Raw genomic sequence first — 23746 nt, 5'->3', positions numbered from 1 at the left:
TTTTACTAGTCTTTCTTCACTCATTCTTTCCATGTGCCCAAACCATCCTAATACTCTTTCATCAACCCTATCTCCCAACATAAAAAAGTCTACAGGATGAGAAGGAATACAATTTTATGGACGCATTAATACTTGGAACAGCTAAAAAGGTGATGTAACCCAAGCTCGAACAATACATGAATTAAAACCTAAATATGGTAATTATTGACCAAGTTGGTGGCGTAATTGGATGCATCCAGGTCTTGCATTCGCTTAGTCATGTATTCGAATCCCGCACTCCCTTCCGATTCCTAGCAGTAACTATTACCTGTCCCAACATCAGAACCCTCACATGGGAGGGGGTAGGGGCTTATGCCCGGGGGCGGCACTTTTAGGAGGGCTGCAATCCTAGCCTGGACTTTGCCCCCACCCCCCACAAGGCCGACAAAATAATGGTAATAATGAAAAAAGAGATCAAAGAAGACCTAAATATTTTACAGCAATCGACGAATTTTGCATTAGAATAAACAAAATATGAAATATTTTCCCTCATCTTTTCTGCAATAGGGAAGGGGTGACAGAGGGCAGGGCGGCACATTGGCTTTTCCCAAAAGTCCAAGCGTGTGGGGCATTGGTGACGGCTTCGGCCGCAGCTACGCGCCTCCTGGCGTAGCCTACTCGCCACCATCAAATTAGAACTGTGCGTGAATTTGAGACTCGGTTAGATAAATTGAAGAGTAGAAGACGGGGCCCAACGAGCGTATCTCTTTTCCTGAATACTACATTTAGGCAAATGCGCTATGCATGGTAACTGGAGAGTAACAGACAGGACCTCACGAGCTTTACTCCTTTCTTGTATAATACAATTAAGTAACCACACACGCACACACATATACCACTGAATTGCACAAGTCAACTAGGCGAAATACTTTGAAGAAGTCAACAATTCGGTTTCACATCCAGATCGTGTGTCACGTCGTCAAGAGAGGAGCTGGATGGACTGCGTGTACCCAGATCTAGAAGGTCTTTGACAAGGTCTCACGTGCTCATATACTATGGAAACATGTAGGGGTGGGCACATGAGATATTAGGGGCTTTGTGTAGAGTGCTGTGTACATCGATCATCCTAATATTATATGCGGGACTGTGAGAAGAGCCTCGTATTGAAAGGTGTGTGTGTGTGTATTTACCCAGTTGTATTTTACGGGACGAGAGCTATGCTCGTTGTCTGGTTTAGACCAGCGGCGCGTCGCCACAATACTACCCCCTTCTTTGGGAGCGAGCGCCGCGGAGGGTATGGCGAGACGCGAGTGATGTGGTAGAATCGGGCCGGCCTCTTTACCACCCGAACGGAATGGGTGATTGTGCCATCAGATGGCATTTCCGGAGAGGACGGCCTGGGTGATGGAGAAGGCGGCGGCAGCGTGCTGGAGGCGTGGTCGCTGTGTTGGCGAGGGTGGTCCGGCTGGGCATGGAGCTGTGGGGATATACGGTTAGGTGAGAATGGTTGCAGTGAAGGGGAGAGTGAGTTCGGAGGGAAATTAGGGTCTTGGGGGCTGGGGGGAACACTGGTGGTGGGATGCAGGGTTGGCCTGGGTGATGGAGGGGGCGGGTGCCGCGAGGAATCTGACTGAGCCTGGCTGTGTGGGGTTGGGGAATCAGGTGGAAAGGGGTGGCCTGAAGAGACGAGTGGTCCCGGGGGAGGGGTGGTGTCTTGAGGTTCGGGGGGAACACTCGATATGGGGCGTTGCTCAGTGGTGGGGATGGGGTAAGGACCATGTTGTAAGAGAAATTGGAGGTGATGGGGAGCGTTGGTAGGGGAAGAAAGGGGAAGGTAAGCTGGCTTAAGCCTGTCGATGGAGATGCGATCTGGCTTAGCACCTCGGTGGATGAGGAAGTGTTTCGCCGATCTGCTGATGACTTTGAAGGGTCCATCGCACGGGCGTTGGAGAGGGGTTCGTCTGGAGTCTCGCCTGACGAAAACGTAGTCACTAGCAGCGAGGGCCGGGGGAACATGCACTGGCTTTGATTGTGGCGTCCGAGGTGGCGGTGGGCGGGTGTTGGCGAAGGTCTCCTTGATGAGCTGAAGGAGGGCGTAACGATCGGGATCGCCAACGGCGGGGGTGGCAATCTCCCCAGGAAGGCGAAGGTTTTCAGCGTACACTAGCTGAGATGGAGACACGTCACTGTCGACTTTGGAAGTGTTGCGAATGGAGAGGAGCACCAGTGGGAGGGCGTCAGCCCAGTTACATGAGAGTTGCTGTGCCTTGAGCAACTCCTTCAGTTGGTGGTGGAATCTTTCTACTAGTCCATTGGCTTGAGGGTGGTAGGCGGTAGTCCGGTTGCGGTTGGTGCCAAGGAACTTGAGCATTCTGGACCAGAGATCAGATTTGAACTGGGAGCCCCTGTCGGTGACAATGGTGTGGGGGGGCGCCGAATCTGGGTACCCAACCGGAGAGGAAAGCACGGGCTGTTGTCTGGGCAGATATATCCGGGAGAGGGATGTCAGACAATGGACCCGGACCTGCCTCCCCTGCCAGACGGCCAAGGTTACGCGCCACGTCCACGCACCACTCCAGCGTTTTCCTGCACCCACGGCACGTTTCCAGTCAGTCCATGTGGACATTGTGGGCCCCCTTCCGCCTTCTCGCGGCATGCATTACCTCCTTACGTGTATCGACAGGTACACCAGGTGGCCAGAAGCGATCCCCCTTCCGGATATATCCGCCGAGACGACCGCCCGTGCTTTCCTCTCCGGTTGGGTATCCAGATTTGGCGCACCTCACATCATTGTCACCGATAGGGGCCCCCAGTTCGAATCTGACCTATGGTCCAGCCTCCTCAAGTTCCTTGGCACCAAACGCAACCGGACTACCGCTTACCACCCCCAAGCCAATGGACTCGTGGAACGGTTCCACCGCCAACTGAAGGAGTCGCTTAAGGCACAACCCTCATGCGACTGGGTCGACGCCCTTCCCCTGGTGCTTCTCACGATCCGCGTCACACCAAAGGTCGAGAACGACGTTTCCCCATCTCAGCTACTTTACGCTGAGAACCTTCGCCTCCCTGGGGTAATTACCACGCCTGCCGTCGGCGATCCTGATCGTCACGCCCTCCTCCAAACTCATCAAGGAGACATTCGCCAACACCCGTCCAACCCCCCTTCGTCCACCACAACCACAGCCGGAGCACCTTCCCCCGGCCCTGTCTACAAGCGACTATGTCTTCCTCAGGCGAGACTCCAAACGCACTCCTCTTCAACGCCCATACGATGGCCCCTTCCGAGTCCTCAGCAGATCAACAAAACACTTCGTGATCAACCGAGATGCCAAACCGGATCGCATCTCCATCGACAGGCTCAAGCCGGCCCACCTCCCCATCACTCTCCCTACCAAACCTCCAGGGCCACTACAATACCTCTTACAACATGGTCCTAACCCCATCCTCACCACCGAACCAAGTCATTCCCCACCCCCCGAAACACTCTCCCCTCCAAACTAACACTCCCCTCCTGCCCCTAACTCCCCACCACCACAGCACCTGCAGCAGCCCCCCCCCCCAAATTCACACGGATCACACGTACGCGACGGCGAACCCTTATCCTTCTCCCATCCCACAACCAGACCCTTCTACAACTGTTCCCGGCACCCCCCAAGATCCTCCCCACCCCACGCCCCCACTCTACCATGCAATGCAACAATGCTCACCCAACCTTATGTCTCCACAGCTCCATACTCAACCGACCCCCCCTCGCCAGGCCTCCGACCTCGGCCACACCACCCTGCACTCGAGCCCCCCCTCCATCAAGGCCTTCCTCGCCAGACATGCCCCCTGACGGAATGACCACTCGTTTGGGGCGATTGATACGAAGGCCAAACCGGTTAAACTACGTGGCGCGCGTCGCTCCCTATCCTCCTCGACGCCCGCTTTCGAAGAGAGGGGGTAGTGGTGTAGTGACGCAGCCTGATGCAGCCGGGCCACTACCAGCTTTGGCTTGATGCATTGTTACCCCGGTAGTGGGTGGGGGTTAAGGATGGCCCTTCATCCACAAGGAGCGAAGAAAAAAGGGAGAACAAATGGGTGTTGGATAGGTGAAATGTGGGTGTACACATTGACTACCTTCCTTATGATGGGGAGAAGGCCTCTTGGCTTATGTATGCATGTATGATTTTTTACTGGCAGGTCTTTCATACATGGGTCATGTATCAAGTGAGGTCCAGAATTGGTGGATAATGGGGGGTGATAAAAACACAGTTTCTATTGGAATGTACTTTTATTTCATCTCCAGGATAATTATTGTTCCCTTAATATCCACACTTCATACAAAACATACAATGATAAAGTGGACTGCATTTCACCTTTTCAGCTTAAAAAAATCTTATAATAGCTGGGGCAAGGCCGCACAAGAACCACATCATCTCTCCTTCCTCCACTGAAGACAAGAGGATCCAGGACAAAAAGGATTTCACTTGACTTGAGTGACCATGATCCTTAGTTTCTCTCCTTCCTCCACTGAAGACAAGAGGATCCAGGACAAAAAGGATTTCACTTGACTCGAGTGGCCATGATCCTTAGTTATCTACCATAGTCATGGGTATGGATACACTTCATCAAATATGTTTAACCAATATCTCATTATATTCATAACACTTTGTGACTATGCAGAACTGCACGAGTCCAAAATTTGGGACCAAATTACAAATATTGTATCTGCATCTCCTACACTACTGCAGTTCGAAAATAAATGGATATATTTATTGGAGCCTACAGGTTGATCTAATATATGAATTTTTGTTGAATATATAAAAAGGAAAATTTTCATTACAGTGACTTTTAGCAAACATTAAAATATGCTCATTCTATGAACTAAACCCCGAGGAAAACAAATTTCAGTAACATGCTTTCTGAATCATAGTATGTATAATCAGAAAATGCATGCCTTGGGTGGCTATCTCCCTGATGAGGGGGAGGAAGCCTTTTGGTATGTAGATAGATAATCAGAAAAACAAAGAAGTTGAGCTGATCAAAATACAAGACTTCTTTGATGATTAATCCCTTAATGCAACAATTATCATTGTTTAGTGACATCAGTTACTCCATAAATCATATGCAATATCTGATGACTTTTTTGGAGTGGGACACACAACTCACAAATTAGTTTTATTTCTTGTGGTATTACACATGAGTTCCAAAGCACCTTGAGGACCAACAAGGAAAATCAAGATAGTGATCCCCACCCTATGGACACTAGTGGATAACTTTCAGTGATCCACTCATGCTTGTCACAATCAACCTACATTCAACCACATTCATTCCTGTACACAGCTTTACCAAACTTAATTATATCCTCACCAAACTCATCAATCAAGAACACTGGTAGATGTCTAGGACAGCTACAGTCTACACTGCACAAGTTTCACTTGTGTATGTTACTGAGCACTCATTATTCATTGACCCCTTTAACTTGGTTATACCCTTTACAGATTTTCCTTTGGATAATGCTAGGCAATTTCATTCAGATAAAGTAGCAGAATAGGAACGGACTGGAGCATTGATCAATCAACGCTCTGTTTTGTCCTGATCCTACTCCCCTACAGACCCACATACACATACATAAACCAAATGGAATCACACTTGGCTAGAACAAAATGCACAAAGGAATCAAATATGTCAAAGGGATTAATCCTTGATCAGACAGTATGGTTTTACTATTTCTGTCACCTGACATTTTCATTCAGCTGAAGGAGAACCTTCTACTTGCTAAATCACTGACATCAAGACCATCAGCGCAAACTTTCTATCAAACAAAAGGTTATTATGAGCAGTAGCTCATAGCAAAGAAATTGGGGAGAATGCAGTCAAATGACAATTACAACACAGTATCAAAATGCACGACATTCCTCATGCATTCCAAGGAACTACAGCCATTGTGTCTTTAGAGAAGCCTTGAGAATGTTGTGCATGTTGACACTGTTGTATATGACTGAAGTTCCCCATATCATTGCCATAAGTTGCCATTCACCATTACTAATCCTATATTAACAACTTTGCATGTCCCTTTTCCATTCACAATTGTTCTTTTTCTAATCTCATTTGTAATCTTTCTAACACTAAATGAGTTTCACCCTGTAGCACCTGAAACCATTCCAACCAGACCTTTCTCACCACTCTTCCCTAATAGACAACATCCTGAACCTTGCTGAAATAATTTTCTACTTCATACATGTTTATACCTTTTCAGCTATGCATGTAATATGAATCTTTCTATTATGCAATTGCTCAGTGTTAATCTGTCTTGCATTTGTAGTATTCCAAGCTAATTAGCACTTGAAATGTGTGACCTTCAAACACCGTGAACTTGTTCCTTCCTCATATGTGCTGTATCAGCCTTGTTGAATACTTTTCTTCTTCACATAATAATGATCAACTTAACTATTCATTCTCATGAATCCTGCTCAGTGCAAATGTCAAATTTCCCCTTAAATCTCATAGAAACTGTTTACAAAATACCATAACAAACTATCGCTTTTGCAAAAGGTAACTGCCATTAAAACAGCCAATACTACTACTATTTCCTAAAACTAAATGTACTCTTATTACAATTATAAAATCCAACTTGAGCACACAAACACTATATAGTGCCACAATGTTGTACACACACAAACATGCACATACTCACTCAACCAATAGAGCAAAATTTCTTGGGAAGAAAAAACGAGTGATTCTGAGTTTTCATAGAAAGCAAGGCAAGGAGGTATCATATCTATATATCGGTCTATGATATATACAACTCCTCAGACCTTGCAGCAGTCATTGGGCTTAAAGTTAATTTTTTGGCTTTTAATGAGATCAGTATTTAACTTGGCAACTATAAGCTTTGAAATACAACCTTCTAATGTATATAAATGGAAGCAAAACTGCTCTATATTAATGAATGCAAATGTGACCGCAAATATATTGTTATAACACTTCAAAGGACATGTATGTGCATGTATTCATGTAAGTGTGCACTCTTTCCATATACAAATGCAAAAACTAATATATACATATACACACATACATATGTATACACACACACACACTTGATTCCATTATCAATGGAGTAGACGTGCAGCTCTGTTCAAAGTAAAACAAATTGAAGAAAAACACCATTGTTGGAGCTTAAATACCTATTGTGATATACAGGTTATTTCAGGTGTCCCAAGTGTGCAAAGAGCAAGAAGTGATAGAAAAAGAAATTCTGTAGTAGGAAATCCGAAATGAAAATGGAAACGTAAGACTGGAGCATCATGTAAACAAATAGCAGTAATGGATGATGGGTATGAGAGGTAGGTCTCCCTTGAATATGAATTTCTTAGTTCTTGTCTTGTATTGTCTTGTAGTTTTGTTGTTAACACTATGGGTTGTCCGGGGACATGCCACCTTAAGCAAGGTGAGAAGTGCATGTCAAGATTCTTTGGCATGTTAGAATGGCTGTGGTTGTGAATGAAGTCTGAAATCAATGTAATTAGCTTAACTATACTGATTAGGTCCTGACATTTACTTATATGCGAGACTAATCTACCACACCTCTGATGTCTGCAATTGTGGAGAGGAATTGGAGTCATAAAAGTATTTTTTGCACTGCACTGACCAGGGATCGAACCTAGATCTTCCATATTCCAAGGCAGGAATGTTACCCACTGTTCCATGCAGGCCATATCCATATGATGTCAGAACTGAGACTGAAAATGCAAATCTGCTACTAAAACCAGGTACATTATTGATAAATTGATAGAATTAACTGTCTTGTCAATGAGATGGAACATGTAAGGAAATAACATTGATCATATCAGTTTCATAGGGGGCACCATTGTAGATTTTTGGTCCCTTGTGTTCTGAAATACTCTGCATTCTCTACCAGCTAAAGGAAAGGCTGAAATGATATATATAAAAACAGCATTTGAAGAGAGTAGTAAAAGAGATATTGTGGTGGTGTATCCCTCAAAATGACAAGAACATGGGCCAAAGCTGAATATCAAGAGATGTTGATAGACCTGGAGGAAAGAACAAAGAAATGAAAGAGAAAGAAAAAAATGTAAAGTGACAATGTGGCCCTGATAGGAGACTTCAATTATGGGGAAGTGAGCTGGGAAAAGTGAAAAGTTGGCCTACAAGAATTATGGGGTAATGCATTATTAAATGTAGCACTGAACAACATAATAACACTATGGGTTAGAGAAATGGCAAAAGAGGAGATGACACACCAGTCAGACCAGATTTGCATCCAAGGAATCAGATGTTATTGAATCTTTGAAATACATGTGCCCCACAGGAGTGGCCATGTAGTTCTTGAATTCCATATGGCTGTAGGGAGTGTGAAAATGAGATACAAATCATACATACAAGGAAGATATAACTTTGGGAAGGCAAAATTCTTAGAACTGAGAAAATCCTTTGATAAATCAGACTGGAGTGGATTCAGGATTACAAGAGAACAATAGAGGAAATGGGACTTCTTTTTAAATGTTTACAATTTGGTGATTTCACAGATCTGAGGGAATGACTAGGACATTAATGGAGTTTTCACTCTGTATGACTTTCTTGAGACTGAAGCCCCCCCCCATCAGCTGATTAAAATCAACTGGTATTATCTTGATGAAAAACAAATATATATATATGCATTGTGATGTTTAAGGACATCTGTACGCTAAAAATTTAAATTTCTTACAATGTTTTGAAAACTTGTGGATAAATAATTTGAAGTTTGCACAACATACTGGTGAAGCAAGAGTGTCATATGGCATCATTTCCTATTTCTAATGATTATTTTAAAATAGCATCTCAAGTGGGTGATGTAAGACTAGCTTTTTATTTGACATTTATATTTGATGTTTTTATTATTTATATAAATTTTAAGATGGGCTGTCAACATGTATTGACAGCGAGATGTGAAAGTAAGAAACACAAAGTAACAATTCACTGTGTATTGTTCAAGTATTGCTGTTGACACTTTTTTTTTCTTTTCTTTTTAATGTAGATCATGTAACTACGGACTATGTTGAATGTTGGGAAGTGAATCATCCCTGGTGAAACAAATCCCCAATATGAATCACTGTTTATGTAATGCCATAGTAAAAACCAATAATTTTTTTTGGGATAAAGTACAAAACATTGCACTTCATTAATATCTAATTCATCAGTATTTATGCATTTTTCACCTATATTGCAAATAGTTTTTGCATACAGAGGGTGAATTTTTTATTTTTATTTTTGTGGTTCAGTATAGTAACAATATTTTTGTCACATGCTTATAACTCAGAAACTTCTTTTTCTGTATAAATTGTTTTTTGTTTATAAAATACTTATCCTTTTTTCTAAATTGTCTTGTTGAATTATGTCTGTAAGGATAAAATTATAGCTCTTAACAATACAATTACACAAACTTTTTTACAAAATTTGGGTATTCACAATAAAAAATTCTAGTCTAGTGCAACTTTTAGACAGAGTAATAAGTTAACAAGATAATCTTTATCAAAGTTTCTAGTTTCATAAAGAAAATGAGATCACAGGTTCTAATAGTTACTAATATATATGAAAAACAAGACAAAATTATTCAGTTTGTTGTTCTTGTATTCTTGATTTTTAAATGGTTTCCATAAAATTTGGCACAAATAATTTTGACACTGCCTACCATTTACAGAAAAAAGTGTAGTTTAATTATTTTTATATATGCGTACCGACGTCCTTAAAGTGTTTAAAATGAATGACAATTCAATCTCTACAATATGTCAGTAATTCAACTGTTCCACACACCGTCATATGCATGATAACAATATAAACCCTATTTTCTAAAGCAATCCATTTATAATGGAATGTAATAAAGAAGTTGCTGGCTTGACACCAATGCCTCCTGGCTGTGTCACCAGAGTTATAGAAGAAAACAACTACTCACTTGAACACCCACCAATGATTCTCCATTCCAGTTACTGGACAACCTATTATGCATGAGTATTGGATCCTAGGGACCAATGATGGGCACCTGCAGGATGTGGTCCTGCTGTCTATCTTCAAAACCTATAAACACCCTCACTTAACATGTGGAGGTGCAACCTCACAGGATTGGTATTGTCTCCATATCAGGCCCAAGATCTATCAAATTCAGCTGTACTTTCTCCACTTGTCAAACAAAAATGACAATAGCAATTACTTCCCTTCACCTACTACTAGCCAGTGACAAAGAAACTGTCACACACTAATACAATATGAGGTACTGTTTAAGTTTTCTTCCCAAAGAGATCTATAAGAGGGCTGGAGGACTGCAGACAGTCACCTCAGGAATGAAGGTTTCCAGTCAGTGAAATTTGAAGCAATGATATATATATCATAATTGGATCCCAGATAATTCTTCATCACATATGTATACTGCAGCATACTACTGCCCAAATTGTTTATGTGTATATACAGAGCATGCATTCATCCCAACTCCAACTTTTCAAAGCATAAACTTTGATTGAACCAATCACTCTTTACTTTTCCCTGTCAGTTCTCTCCTTTATTTGCCTCTATTCCATACAGCATATTTCACACTACAAATTGTAGCAGTAAAGTAAGCTATGCAATTTTGAGTAATGTAGCAGGAAGATATCATCATCATCAACAGATAGCATATGCTGGGGAGGGGGGATATTATTTCACTCACACAGCAACACCATTTCTCATAGTTTCCCTGAGCAAACCTCCATACAGTCACCCTTCCTATTCCAAACATTTCTCAGCAGGATCTGTCAACTTACTGCAGCCATGGGTTCTATGGGTGTCCCTTTCATCTACACTAAAGGTTGTCTCTTGTGGAGATTTCCCTGTGGGTGGGATTAACAATAGGGAACCCTGCCGCATGACTACATAGCAGATGATGTTTATGAATTATGATAACAGGTCATGACTGATTCATGAAGCAGTTGCTTGTTTGATATAAAGTCATACCAGTGATATCCATAATTCTCTGAAGGCACTTGGTACCAAAGACATTGAGATGCGTCTTCAAGTCAGTATTCACTATGTCTCACAGCTGTATAGAAATCCAGGGAACACAAGTGACTTGAAAGATTCAGATCTTAGTCCTGCTTATCACCAACACCACATACTCTGACAGCATGTCCACAACATCATGGATAATACCAGTCCTATGAAGGATCTCATGATATGACCCACCATTGTTACACACTACACTATCAAGGCATGTAAAGATTTTTCAAGATCTTCATTTCTTCACCATATGCATAGACAGTTGATATTGTATAATCCAGTGTGTTCCTAATTGCCTGGACCTTGTTCTTGGTTCAGGAGACCTAGAATCCCAGTGGTCTCACTTCCCTGTGCATTGATTTAAGAACTTCAACTAGGACCTCCAACAACTCCAAAAGAAGTATAGCATCAACAAAAACAAAATCAGTGACCTTAGATTGCCAGTGAATGCTCTGGGATGAGTGACAGTCCTTTTCAACCCCAAACTATGCAAGTATTGGATGTGATGAGGTGAGAACCTCCTTCACCTCACTCCAGAATTTACAAGAAGCCAGGTATACCTCCTTCACAACTCATAGTATTCTCTCTCTCAGAGTATAGGACAGAAATCAGATCAATAATCCTCACAGGCATCCCACAGACCTACAGATCCCTGAGCATACCATGATTCATTAAATCAAACATCTTCTTGAGATCAATATACACTCCAAGTAATCCCTGTTGAAATTTGCATCAGCACTTCATGAGACTACAAAGCATTAGGGTCCAATAAGTTGTTGATTTACTGGGCTTGAACCCAGACAGCTCAGCCCTCTGGAATTATCAGATCAGAGCAAACCTATATCATACAGGAGAGTACTCTGGTTAGCACAATGAACAATGTAATACTGTTGTAAGTGTTGTAGTCCCCTTTCTCCTTCCAGAGAGGGATGATTAGAACCTTTTTACAGTCTGATGGAATGATACTGGACTGCCAAAGGCAGACAGCACCACATGCAACCCAGGGACTCTAACCTTACCTCCAGTTTTCAGCAACTTTGGATTGACATTGCAGATGCCAGCTGCCTTTCCGTTCCTTAACTTACAATCTCTCTACCTCAATCAGAGAGCAGAAATTTAACTATTAGTGTATTGGCAATCATCACTCAAACATCAGCCAGAGGAAGCTGTCTACTTGGAGGGTCTGCCATGTACAACTGATCAAATTACTTGGCTCAGCAGTCTCTACATTCATCCATGTCTGACACTAGTTGCCCATCAGTTGTTCAGACAGTGCTCATATAGGTCACTGACTTGGAGTGGTGTTTCTTCAGCAGGGCTTGGTAAGCAGGTCTGAAGTCTTACATTGAAATGGCCTTTGACATCCTAATATAACTTCCCTCATCCTCCTCAAAAGAGCTCTAGTCTGCTATTTCAGAGCTTGCAATAATCCAGCTACCCAGCCAATTTAGTAGTATGACTCATCTCTATATTCTATGGTGTCTCATGTGACATAATACAACTCCTCAACCTTTGGCACTTCAAAACATTGGTCCAGGTACTCAGTCAATCTGACAGTATGAAAAATCTCTAGATTCTAGTGTCTCTGACAACTCCTCAACCTTGGACACGTCAATGCACTACTCAGTAGCTTTCAGAGTTCCATATCTGAAGACATCTCACAATTCTTCAAGGTCCTCAAAGGTGCCAAACACTTTGAATCAATTTGTGACTGTTATTGCATGCTTCTGAGCACATGCATCCTCCCCAAGCTGGTGGATGCAAAATTCAGAAGGGGAGACCTATTAGCATTTTTGTTTCCAGAGCTATGGGGACCAATATTTCCTATGCAGTGCTAGTAACTACTCTGAAGTCACCCAAAACAGAATGTCTTGTAGCAGGCACTGGCCGACTATAGTCAAGCTTAGCATAGAATATCTCTTCAAGTTCATTTACCTCAGGAAGAGCATATACTGCAATAAGAGAGAAGTCCAAAGTTTGCTTCATTCTCACCAGTATCATCTTCTCATCAACTGGAGTAACCACTATAATCATGGGCTACTGTTGATAAGCTATACCTACAGCTACCCCATCCTTAAGGTGAACCCCACTGTTATGACCCAAAAAGTACTATTGATCTCACCACTGTCTAACAGAGAACCACTATATCCAGCCTAAGTATCTTGAGCTTTGCCAATAAAAAGAGTAGTTGATCATCCTTGGAGAGGGAGAGAATGTTCTAGGCACCCATATGGACAGCCTGCTAGACATTCATCCCAGCCCTGGTTTTACATACCTTACATTGTGGGTTTGATGGGGGGAGTTTGCAAGCCCATCCCTACTACAAGCACCATGCCTGGATGCCATATACATGTAGATTTGCCCTCCCATACCCCAATCAACCATGGAACTCAATGAGGGGAGACTTAGTGTTGGGTTTATAACCCCAAAGTACTGTAGGTCATAGAGAATACATTCACCCACCACTTTAGCACTGGGGAACAGTCATAAAATATGTGGTGTCACCCCAAGTAATAGCTGTTTGGTTCAAGGCATGCCTGACTCTCAGTTACAAGAGGTAGCTAAGGCAATTTACCTCTCAAAACCAAGAGGACCCACCTGTCTTGGTGCCTCAGCATAATAATAATACTGAGACATAATTCAGATCTCCAAGACTCTTATCTCCCAGTCTTGAATGGATATCATGCATGGCAAACATGCAGATTAAAATTTTAATTACAGCTCATCCCCACAGGCTCAAAATATCCACTACCAGCATCTCTTCTCACTCTTTTCTTAAAGAAAAACAAATGAACATGTCAGAACTTGCTTGAAATCCACAATTAAACTGGTCTTAGAACAAACATATGCTGACCATTAGAGAACACTCACACCAGGTATGAATGTATGTGACAAAAACTTTCCAAACCATGTATTACATGAAACAACAGTAAAAATCCTGGCAAACAGACTAATGTACAAACATTTGCAAATATTATAGATCTCCAAAAAAGAAAAAAAAAATGAAAAGTTACATGCACTGTACAAACACAAATACCATTTTGGAAAAAAACACAAGACACCTAAGTTCCCAGATGGAAAGATCACATGATTGCTGCCATTCGGGTAGTAGTTGTTCCATCAAATTAATGCTTGGCTGAATCACAGCAGGTAAACACAATCTCACATTTACCCATGGAACTGTCCCCTCATATCACCATCTTTTCTTTGGTCAAAATTTTTATATTTACAAAAGAAGAGAGGAAGAAGAAATAGAAAGGAAAACAATTAATTTATCATAATTATGTGACATTTAGTCATGAAATGTCTGGTGGCTTTATAACTAATATTCATGTTTATGTTATCAGATATGTGCTACAAACCAGCATTAACTTTCTTAGAGTACAATTCTATATACCAAAGCTTTTTTATATATATAAAAAAAGTATAATAATAAGAATAATAATACATATATAGTAATGCTAAATATATAGGAACATAATATAACTATAATTAGTCTCAAGTTCCACCAAGTAGAAACCTCCAGACCCACTATGGCTACAAAAGATCTTTGGCCCCTTCCACAGATCTCTCTGGGAAGAAACATTGACTAGTGTTTGTGTTGTATTAGTGTTGGAATGTTTCTATGTCAATGGCCTATTGTAACAGCAGTAGAGCAATTGCCAGTTGACATTTTTTCTTATGTGAAAATGTGGAGGAAATAAAGATAAAGGTGATAAAGATAGATCCTTGACCCCATCTGAGAATGAGTGTTGGCTCAGAAGTGAGTGTCAGGGAGATGATTCTCTATAATGTCCTTCTTGCAGGACCACCACTTGCAAGTACCTGTCACTGGCTACAGCAAGCTCACTACCACTCAATACTTATTGTAGAATTCACCAACCATAATTATGTCTACTTAAAAATTAAACATAGACCTCAATCAATTTATATGACAAATGTAATGGTGATTATAATGAATGTACATATATACATATCCCAAGGACTTTTCCCCATTTAACCACTTCGGTACGATGACACCTTCATAGGTGTCATGAGGCACGAGTAGGTACATGAGGATGCTAGCATCAGCATCTTGATTATATATATATTTTTGTAGTTGTACATGAGTTACATCCGGATTCTGTGAACTAGTTTGATCATGTTTTCTGTGTTTATTATTACTCAGAGTAAAAGAGAACGACTAATACAGTAGTGACTTCATATTTTATAATTCAAGTAATGTGATGCACCTTATCTATGGCAGCTGATGCTGTGTGCTAGAATTTGACTCATACTGAAGTGGTTAAAAGGGAGGTAGACAAAGTCAAAGGCATAAATCCACTCCCATTCACCATCCCTCCCTCCCTCTTTTCTTGGCTTCTCCTGGATGGCATGTCATCCCTGTATCTTGCCCATTGCCCTGGATCAAAAGCAACGCAGAAAGACACATCACATCCACAGTAAGGTTGCTTCATTTAATCAGCGACCCCCTCTCTTTCCCCTCATGGAGGGAAAAAACAGAATTCCCTTCCTGCTGCATCAAAATATCATTCACATATACTCTCTCACCCGCCATCCCTCACACACTCCCATTTATCATAGCAACATCCATTCACAACCATTCTCTACTCACCCCTATCTTCTGTCTTCTCCCCTCCTTCCTCAACACACATTCCCCTCTTTCCCAATGCCCCTTTTACCCCATCCATCCATCTCATCCTTGGTTGCCCCCTCATGTTCATTCCTTCCACCTTTGCCTTCCACACCTCTTTCACTAATCTTTCTTCACTCATTCTTTCATCAACCCATCTCCCAAATCCCTTTCCACGCCCCCTCTCCTCCTCAATTTTCACTCTATCCAGCCTAGTAAGCCCTACTATACTTCTCAGGCATTTCATCTCAAACACATTTAAATTCTTCCTCTCTTATGTTCCATGTTTCTGCCCCATACAGTGCTGTTGGCACAATCACTCCTTCATACAATCTCTTAGCATCCATTCCCAAATGTCTATATCTCATTACACTTTTTAATCCCCCAAGGCATTTACTTACTTTTCTCAATCTGCATTCTAGCTCCTCCTCCACTTTTGCACCCAAGTATCTAAAGCTATCTACTTCCTCCAGTCTCTCTCCCTTAATACTCACTTCCAATTTACTGCCACTCTCCCCTTGCATATCTTATCACCTTACTTTTACCCACATTTATCTTTAACTTCCTTCTTTTAAACACCTTCCCAAACTCCGTCAATATCTTCCTTAATTCATTCTCTGACCCTGCTACAAGTGCAGTATTGTCAGCAAACAACAACTAGCTTATCTCCCATTTTTCTCCATTTTCTTTAACCATCTCCAATCCCCAGCCTTGCATTTACCTCTTGCACCACCCCATCCATGTATAAATTGAACTGCCATGAATGAATGAATTATGATAACATTTATCATAACAATAACTATGATAATAATAATAATAATAATAATAATAATAATAATATGTACATTTATCCTTTGGCAATGTTACAATTCAAACAGATCTTCAATGGAATTACAAAACAAAGTCTCACAGAATCAAACCTCTAAAAGAAAAAACTAAAGCTGCAAGAAAATCTCTTCAAGTCTTCCAGTCATACTAAGGAATACTGATTTATACCTGCACCATAAATACAAACAGAAAAAACACCCGTATGTTTTCAAGTGCTGTATATACAGTACTTTATATGTAAGAAAGTTGAGTGTAGCTATGCATTCTCTATGTATTTATCCTGGCATGTAATAAAAAAACTGCATTACACACACAGGGACTAGCAATGGGTACCTGTAAGTAGTGGTCCTGTAAGTCAGATACCAAAGAGAATAATTTTTCTGCTGTCCGTTTTCAAAAACCATCAACACCTTCACCTCCATCTGGAGGTGCAGTCCTAAGTGGTTGATCCTGTCTCCAGACTAGGCCCACAATCTCTGCAACTGTACTTCCTCCACCTCCTCATATTAAGTGAAATGATAACTGATGACTCTTTCCCTCCTACTACTATAACCTGGTGACAAAAATGTCCCAAATAATAAAACACAGACAAGAGTCCAATATTTCTTTGCAAAAAGATCTATGAGAGGGACTGGAGACCATTGCCAGTCACTGTGGGGATTCAGGATTCCAGTCAGTGAAACTCGAAGTAACTGTTTCCATTATTACACATACTGTACACAAACTAGTCATAAAAAACATAAATGAATTGGAAGCCAAGTTTGAGAGATGAAAATCCCTTGAGTGTAGCTCTTCTCCTGGATATTACAATTAGGTAGACAGGTAAATACACATGGCTTGCTGGTTGGTTAGCATTGAGGGCCGTCACACAGCAAACCTGAAATTGAGTCCTACTTAGGGCTTCAAAATCATCACAATAATGCAAGACACTACTGTCCCCTTTGAATAAAGGCATGGGTGTGAGGTGCATTTAAGATTACAATATTATAAATAGCTCTTATATTATGAGCTCTGAATTCCCATCTGTCAATCACATGTTCAGCAAGTGATTAAGCCCACACACACACACAAATTAAAGAGAAAGGGCTAATACACAGATGTGTGTGGTCAGTCCATCTATTGCCCTAGATTTCTCTTGCAGGAAACCCATATCCTCTACCTAATTTCTTTGGTTCAGCCCATAAGCCACTCAGAGAAGAGATTATGTTGTCGTCTACACAGGGTGAGTGTACAGGAGTGTAAAATAAGAAAGTTTGTATCATCTGTGTGGAGATTGCATCTGGTGCAATTGAGGTCTGTTGCCAGGCCAATTCTTTGTTGATACTGTTTTAATATGGAATAGTGATCTAAACATAGGTATGCTAGAGTAGTTCTTAATTGTTTAGGGAAGTGTTTTCAAAGTTGGGTTGATGTACAGGGGAGTTTGATGAAGTATAGAACCTGGAGGGCAATCTTAGAATGCTTGCTTTGTATTCCAAGTGTGTATATATTTTTCTATGGATGTATTGTAAGTTGCTGGGGGCAGGTTATTGTATATATCTAAGTTGAATCGTGTTTTTTTTTAAATAGAATTTGGTGGGTTGTATTTATGTGATACAGTGTGAGAGGTGTAAGAATTCAAGGGCTCTTCCATAGGACTGTGTCTATGATTCTTATGTGCTATTCAAAAAGAAAGCTTTTGATTTGAGTGTTGTTCTTTTTAGGTTATTCTAATGCAGCCACTTTTTATTTGCAATATTTTGTATTGTTTTTTGGGTGTTTTCTAACTGTTGGCTATTATGCTGTGGATGCTTTATTAAGTATAGTTCTTATGAATTTTTGTATACAGTATGGTGGTAAGTGTTTTTGTCTTTTGTCCAAGTCATGAACTTACCAGTGTTGTTAGTATGTTCAATTTCTAATATGTCTTCCTGTCAGGTCTTTGATATTTGGGCTGAAGGTCATGTAGTTATTACAAGCAAGGCCCAGGATTTTGCGGGTTTTATATAGAGGGAGAAGTCGGCAATTTAATCTGAGAACTTGACTCATGGTAGTTGGGGATAAGCAAAATTGATGACTTCAGAAAGGAAGCAAACATTCTATTTTGTCCTGGCCATAGTTCTATTTTGCTGAAGTAAATTTGTGTTTCTGGTTGTTACTTTGTACTTACAGTGCTGGGCTATTATAGTTAGTTTGTCTGCATTGGTAAGAGCTTTGATGTTGTGCTCTGGGGAGGTCATGTGTGAATAGGTATTAACAGTACTGGTCCTTGGGGGACTCCACTGTACAATCTTTTGGTCCCTCATGACTATTCTGTGACACTGCACTCTCAGCTGGACGGGAGATTTGTCAACTATTTCTTTTCATTCCTGTGTATAAGTGTGATGTGATGTGATTGAAAAAGGATGACCCAAATTAATGTAGTGGATACAGTATGAAAAGAAAGGAGGTAACCATGGATGCAGAAATGTCTGTCTAAATCAGGGGAAAGTGGTGCAGAAAATACAATGGAGAGGAGGGGATGGGGAATAGAGATGAGTAATACATTGGTTCAAATAGATGTAATACAAGTTATGGAGAGAATGATAAAGGTAATTCAAAAGGACAGTAGGGAGAAAGTCAAACTGGAGTGAGAAGTGGTCCTTAGGGCATACAAGATAAAAGTAGAAGAGGGAAAGGATTAGGGTTTGAGTGCCTACTGTTTGAGTTCACATCCAGTAGCAAACTAGGTCTGGCTTTACTCTCCTTTTTGATCTTTTATCAAACTTGGCTTTTAATTCATTTATGTCTTTGACAGGACTGTTTCCTCTTCTAGGCTATGCCACATGTCAATGCATCTGTATAGGAAGTGTGTGTATGTGTGTGTATGTGTACATGTGTAATTTTTTTTCTCATTTTATACTGCATCAATGTCTGTCAGTCACAATTCTTTTTTGATTCATTCACCATTAGCCATCATGTACAATGGTTTAAGTGATTTATTATAAGTAAACAGAACAAAAAGTAGGCTTGCAATACAATTCCTAATACGATTATTTTGTTTTGCAAGCACCAAATCTGAGTTTTAATCACATCATCTGTAAATCATATCATTTCAGTATTTAATACCCTAGACCATGTAATTGTACCAAATTAAATGTCTTTGGCTGCTTACAGAGCATAGCAATGCCCTAAGTACTTAAAGGATACAAAGCAAGGCATATAGATACAATGGGACGTATTGAATATTTCCTTAGTCTGAATGTGTATCTGTATATGCACTCTTTACTGTGCATACCAACCTAAAATGACATAGATTTAATCTGATCCAAAGACTTTCCTATAGCTGCAAGTGTGTTACGGGCAGATGCGAGCTGCAATGAAGCATATTCATCAATAGCTGCCATCATTTCATTTGACCGCAGCCGCTGGAACCTCTTGATCTGCATAAGAAAAATTTCAGTCATATTAGTACCACAATATTTCAGATTGATATAAATACATTCCAAAATAGCTTTGGCAGACAGTTGCAGATGGATGTATCTTGAATACATATGTACTCTACACACTGTATATATTTTTCAATATACATGTTTACACACATATGACAATAAAAGAGAAATATACAAAGGGTTGTACCCAGTAAATTCTAACCCAAAATTAGCACACAACAACAAGCACCTTGCTTATATCACTAGAAGACAGTGTGAATGAATTCAAAGGCTTTTATTATGTGGAGGGAGAGAAAATTTATTGTCCCAGGGAAATGAAACTGGGAATTACTGGTTGAAACACAACCAGATTCATTCAGATGTAAAAAATACCTTAAGGGCCAATGACAGGCACCTACATGTGGTGGTCCTGCAAGATGGATAGTAAAGCTACTCATTTTCAAAATCCATCAGTTCCTTCATTTCTATCAAAAGCTGCAGCTCACTAAGCCTTTGGTCTTCAGCTATATTTCTTACACTTTTTCACATATAGAGAGCAGGCAACTGCTCCTCTACCCATATAATTTTCAGCTGGTGACACAGAAACAGTCCCACACTAATACAACATAGATAACAGTCCAAAGTTTCTCCCTACAGTGAACTGTGGGAGATCCTGGGGACTGCTGCCAGCCACTGTGGAACTGCAGTCTTTCCACTTAGTGAAATTTGAGGCAAATATTTATTCATTGCTTAATAATATTCTAATCACCCGGCTCTAAATATATTGATTTTGTCTTATGATTTTAATTCAGCAAAACATTAAGTCATTTCAAACTCACCTCATGCCGAGCTACATCACTGCAATCCTCAAAGGCAGCTTCTGCTTCCTTCTTGGCCTTCTCTGCCTGTGAAAAGAAGAGGAATGCAGTTACAGTTCACATATTGTACACTTCCGTAATAAACTGTAAAAATACACATTTTCGTTTGAACCCATTCTATGTGGAACTGTGAGACAAACCACTTGAATCCATTGTGGAAAAAAATATTCCCACATTTTCAAAGTTAGACCCTATTTTGCCTTTGCAAGTTGCAAAAGAACCATCATGCATTTATACAGACTCTGAAGCTTTTACTTTGCAATACTTGCACTTAAATTGTACGATGGTTGTTGGAAGTTAGCATTAGATTACGCAGAGCAGCGTATTAGCTGAATCTTACTCATACTGTGTTCAAATAGGTAAATCTTACTCGGAGGAAAAAACCTTAGAAAGAGGTGTCCCCCAGGGAAGTGTGCTGGGTCATGTTTTGTTCAGCATATATACAATTGAACTATCTCATATACTTGAGAAACATATCGCGAGTTTCAAGTTGTTTGCAGACGACACTCAATTTTACATGACAGTGACAAATATTGATAATATTGAAGAAAAGTTGAGTGTAATTATGGTAGATATAAATAGATGGATGAAGTCCAAACAACTGAAACTAAATGAAAATAAGACTGATTGTGTAATTGTTGGAAAACAACAAGATATCATGAGACTGAACATTCCCCACTTGACAATTAATGATACTGTATTGGAAGTAAAAGATGTTGTGAAGGACCTAGGAGTGATGGTGGATTGTAACTTAAGTTTTAAGTGTCAGATAAATCAGATGGTGAGAGCAGCGGGCTATCACTTACGAAATATAGCCTTTGTAAGAAAATATCTTGACGAAAATATTACCAAAATGCTCGTTCATAATTATGTAATTAGTAAACTCGACTATTGGATTGTTTGTACTATGGCCTCCCTAACTATCTACTGAGAAAGCTGCAACTTGTCATGAATAGAGCCGCAAGGTTAATTAAGGGTTATCTTCACGTGAGAGAATAACACCAGCTTTAATTGACCTGCATTGGTTACCAATTAAGGCCATACTTGTGTATAAAATATGTGTGATGACCCATCAGGCATTAAATTCTGGTAGACCCAAATATTTACGTGATCTCCTTGAGGACTTTCATATAGACTCAGATATGTTGTTAAGACAGTGTGATGCCACATAGATTACATGAGCCACGGTATAATTTGGAAATTGGATTTAGAGCCTTTGAAAATTGTGCTCCAAGACTCTATAACAAATTACCTTTGAACCTTAAGATGGCCGAAAATGTTGAAATATTCAAGAAATGACTGAAGACATACTTGTTTACTGATTGTTGTGATCTGGATGATATGACTATGAAGTTATGAACCAAGAATACAAGTGTTAGTTTGTATGAGGGCGGCTGTAATGAGCGCCGTGTAAGCGGCGGGATACGGCCGAGAAACTCCAACTACATAAGAACGTAACGTAAGGAGAGGGGATGAAGTTCTAGGTGGATGGGAGGAAATGGAATGAATGGAGTGAAAAGATAAATACTAAGGTTGGTCGTCCAACAACTAAGCTGAATGAAAACCATAAAAGCAAATTTTATAATCTGAAGAAAGTATACTATAAACTAAAGACGGAGGATAAGATAAAAAAGGCTATGTGGCTAAACTGAATGAGAGAAAAATGTACATACAAAAGATAAATATCCATTTAGAAAGGAGGAAGGCTCAATAAAGAGGACAAGGCAAAACTGAGAGGTTACAGAAAATTAGAACAAGGAAATGTAGACAAAGTATAAAGGGAACAAAACTGCAGGTGGTTTCCTTTGGCAGGAACAGTTATTTCTTGAAGAGTCGTTGAAGTTCAGGCGACGGGGTGGCGCTGGTGGGCTCACTATAGTGACATGTTGCCAGAGGTCGAAGTCGAATGTTCTATTGTTGCAGAATAGTCCAGGGCTGGCGGGGGAATTTTGATCCACTCTCTTAACATGGCAAAACCTACCCTATGGTAGCTATATTTGTTCAGTTTCGCAATTACATGCACAGACCTCATGTATCTCGTTACTACTGCTTCCACACGATTTTTCTTCTTGCTCTCAAAACCCCTAAGCCTCCCACAACATACAACAATGTTCACACATTTCTTTCAAAAATTTTACCTGCATGTCCTTACTGCTCTCAGGACACATCCATCCTTCTCTCCCTCGCTCATTCTGTAGGCACTCTTTTCTACTTTCATATACATTCATTAGTAAACTTCTACGTTATAACTGCTCAATTTTCTTCCCATTGATCCACCTCTGGACCCCACCAGTATGTTACCTTTTTACACGTTAACTTCCCATTTCCTCTTCCAAACATTTCCATTGTCATTGTGTTTCCTAACTCACCTTTATCTCTGCTAAGAAAACATTGTCATCTGAGTAAGCTACGACGTTCATAATTTATTCCTACCCATTTTCTTCCATGACACTTGCACTGAATTATCTCATAATCTTATCATTATGCAGGGTCAAACAGCAAATGACATTAAGCACCATTACTTATCACGTTACTTCGTTACATATGATATCGTTATACGGTGACGCAGCCGTGTGTGTATGTGTGTGTGTGTGGGGAGGGGTTACGCCCCCCCCCAACCCCCTCGTCTTCGCGAGTTCGAGAATCAATTACTTTGAACGTCGAATATTTGTATAATCTGTGGTGCAAAACTCAATGTCATTTGTTTGAAACACCGAATGAATATACAATTCTGAGTAGAAAGTCTTTTTTACACAAATTATTTTTAAGATTTATCTTTAAGAGACAGATATTCAATTTTACGCCCGAATTACATTGCTATTTACTGGATCTCGTATTTATTTGTTAAATTTGATGTTCATGAAATTATATAGTAGAATTAGAAAGTAGTTTAATGAGTTCTCTCTATACATTATAATAATATTCTCAATTTTCTCCTTCCCTCCTAATCTTTAGAAATTCATTTATTGCTGCCGCAAATGTGCCTGCAAGAATTACCTTCTCCAGTCAGTGAAACTAGAGAATAATATTAC

General features: G+C 40.4%; 1 protein-coding gene across 3 annotated transcripts in view; it reads right to left on the bottom strand.

Moving 5' to 3' along the window:
• Positions 1–4233: 4233 nt before the first annotated feature.
• LOC143036889 (sorting nexin-32-like) overlaps positions 4234–23746 on the bottom strand; it is a 120284-nt gene continuing 100771 nt past the window's right edge. For all 3 annotated transcript variants that reach the window (XM_076204807.1, XM_076204808.1, XM_076204806.1), the window contains exons 9-10: positions 20676–20741; positions 4234–19848 (exon numbers count right to left, since the gene is read on the bottom strand). In XM_076204807.1, coding sequence (XP_076060922.1) covers positions 19708–19848; positions 20676–20741 — 207 coding nt within the window. In that variant the 3' untranslated portion in view covers positions 4234–19707. The remainder of the gene's footprint in view (positions 19849–20675; positions 20742–23746) is intronic.

The sequence above is a fragment of the Oratosquilla oratoria genome, chromosome 21 (genome assembly GCF_046742065.1).
Source record: "Oratosquilla oratoria isolate Oo_2021 chromosome 21, ASM4674206v1, whole genome shotgun sequence".
NCBI classification, from domain to species: Eukaryota; Metazoa; Arthropoda; class Malacostraca; order Stomatopoda; family Squillidae; genus Oratosquilla; species Oratosquilla oratoria.
This window is presented reverse-complemented; position numbering and strand designations above follow the sequence as displayed.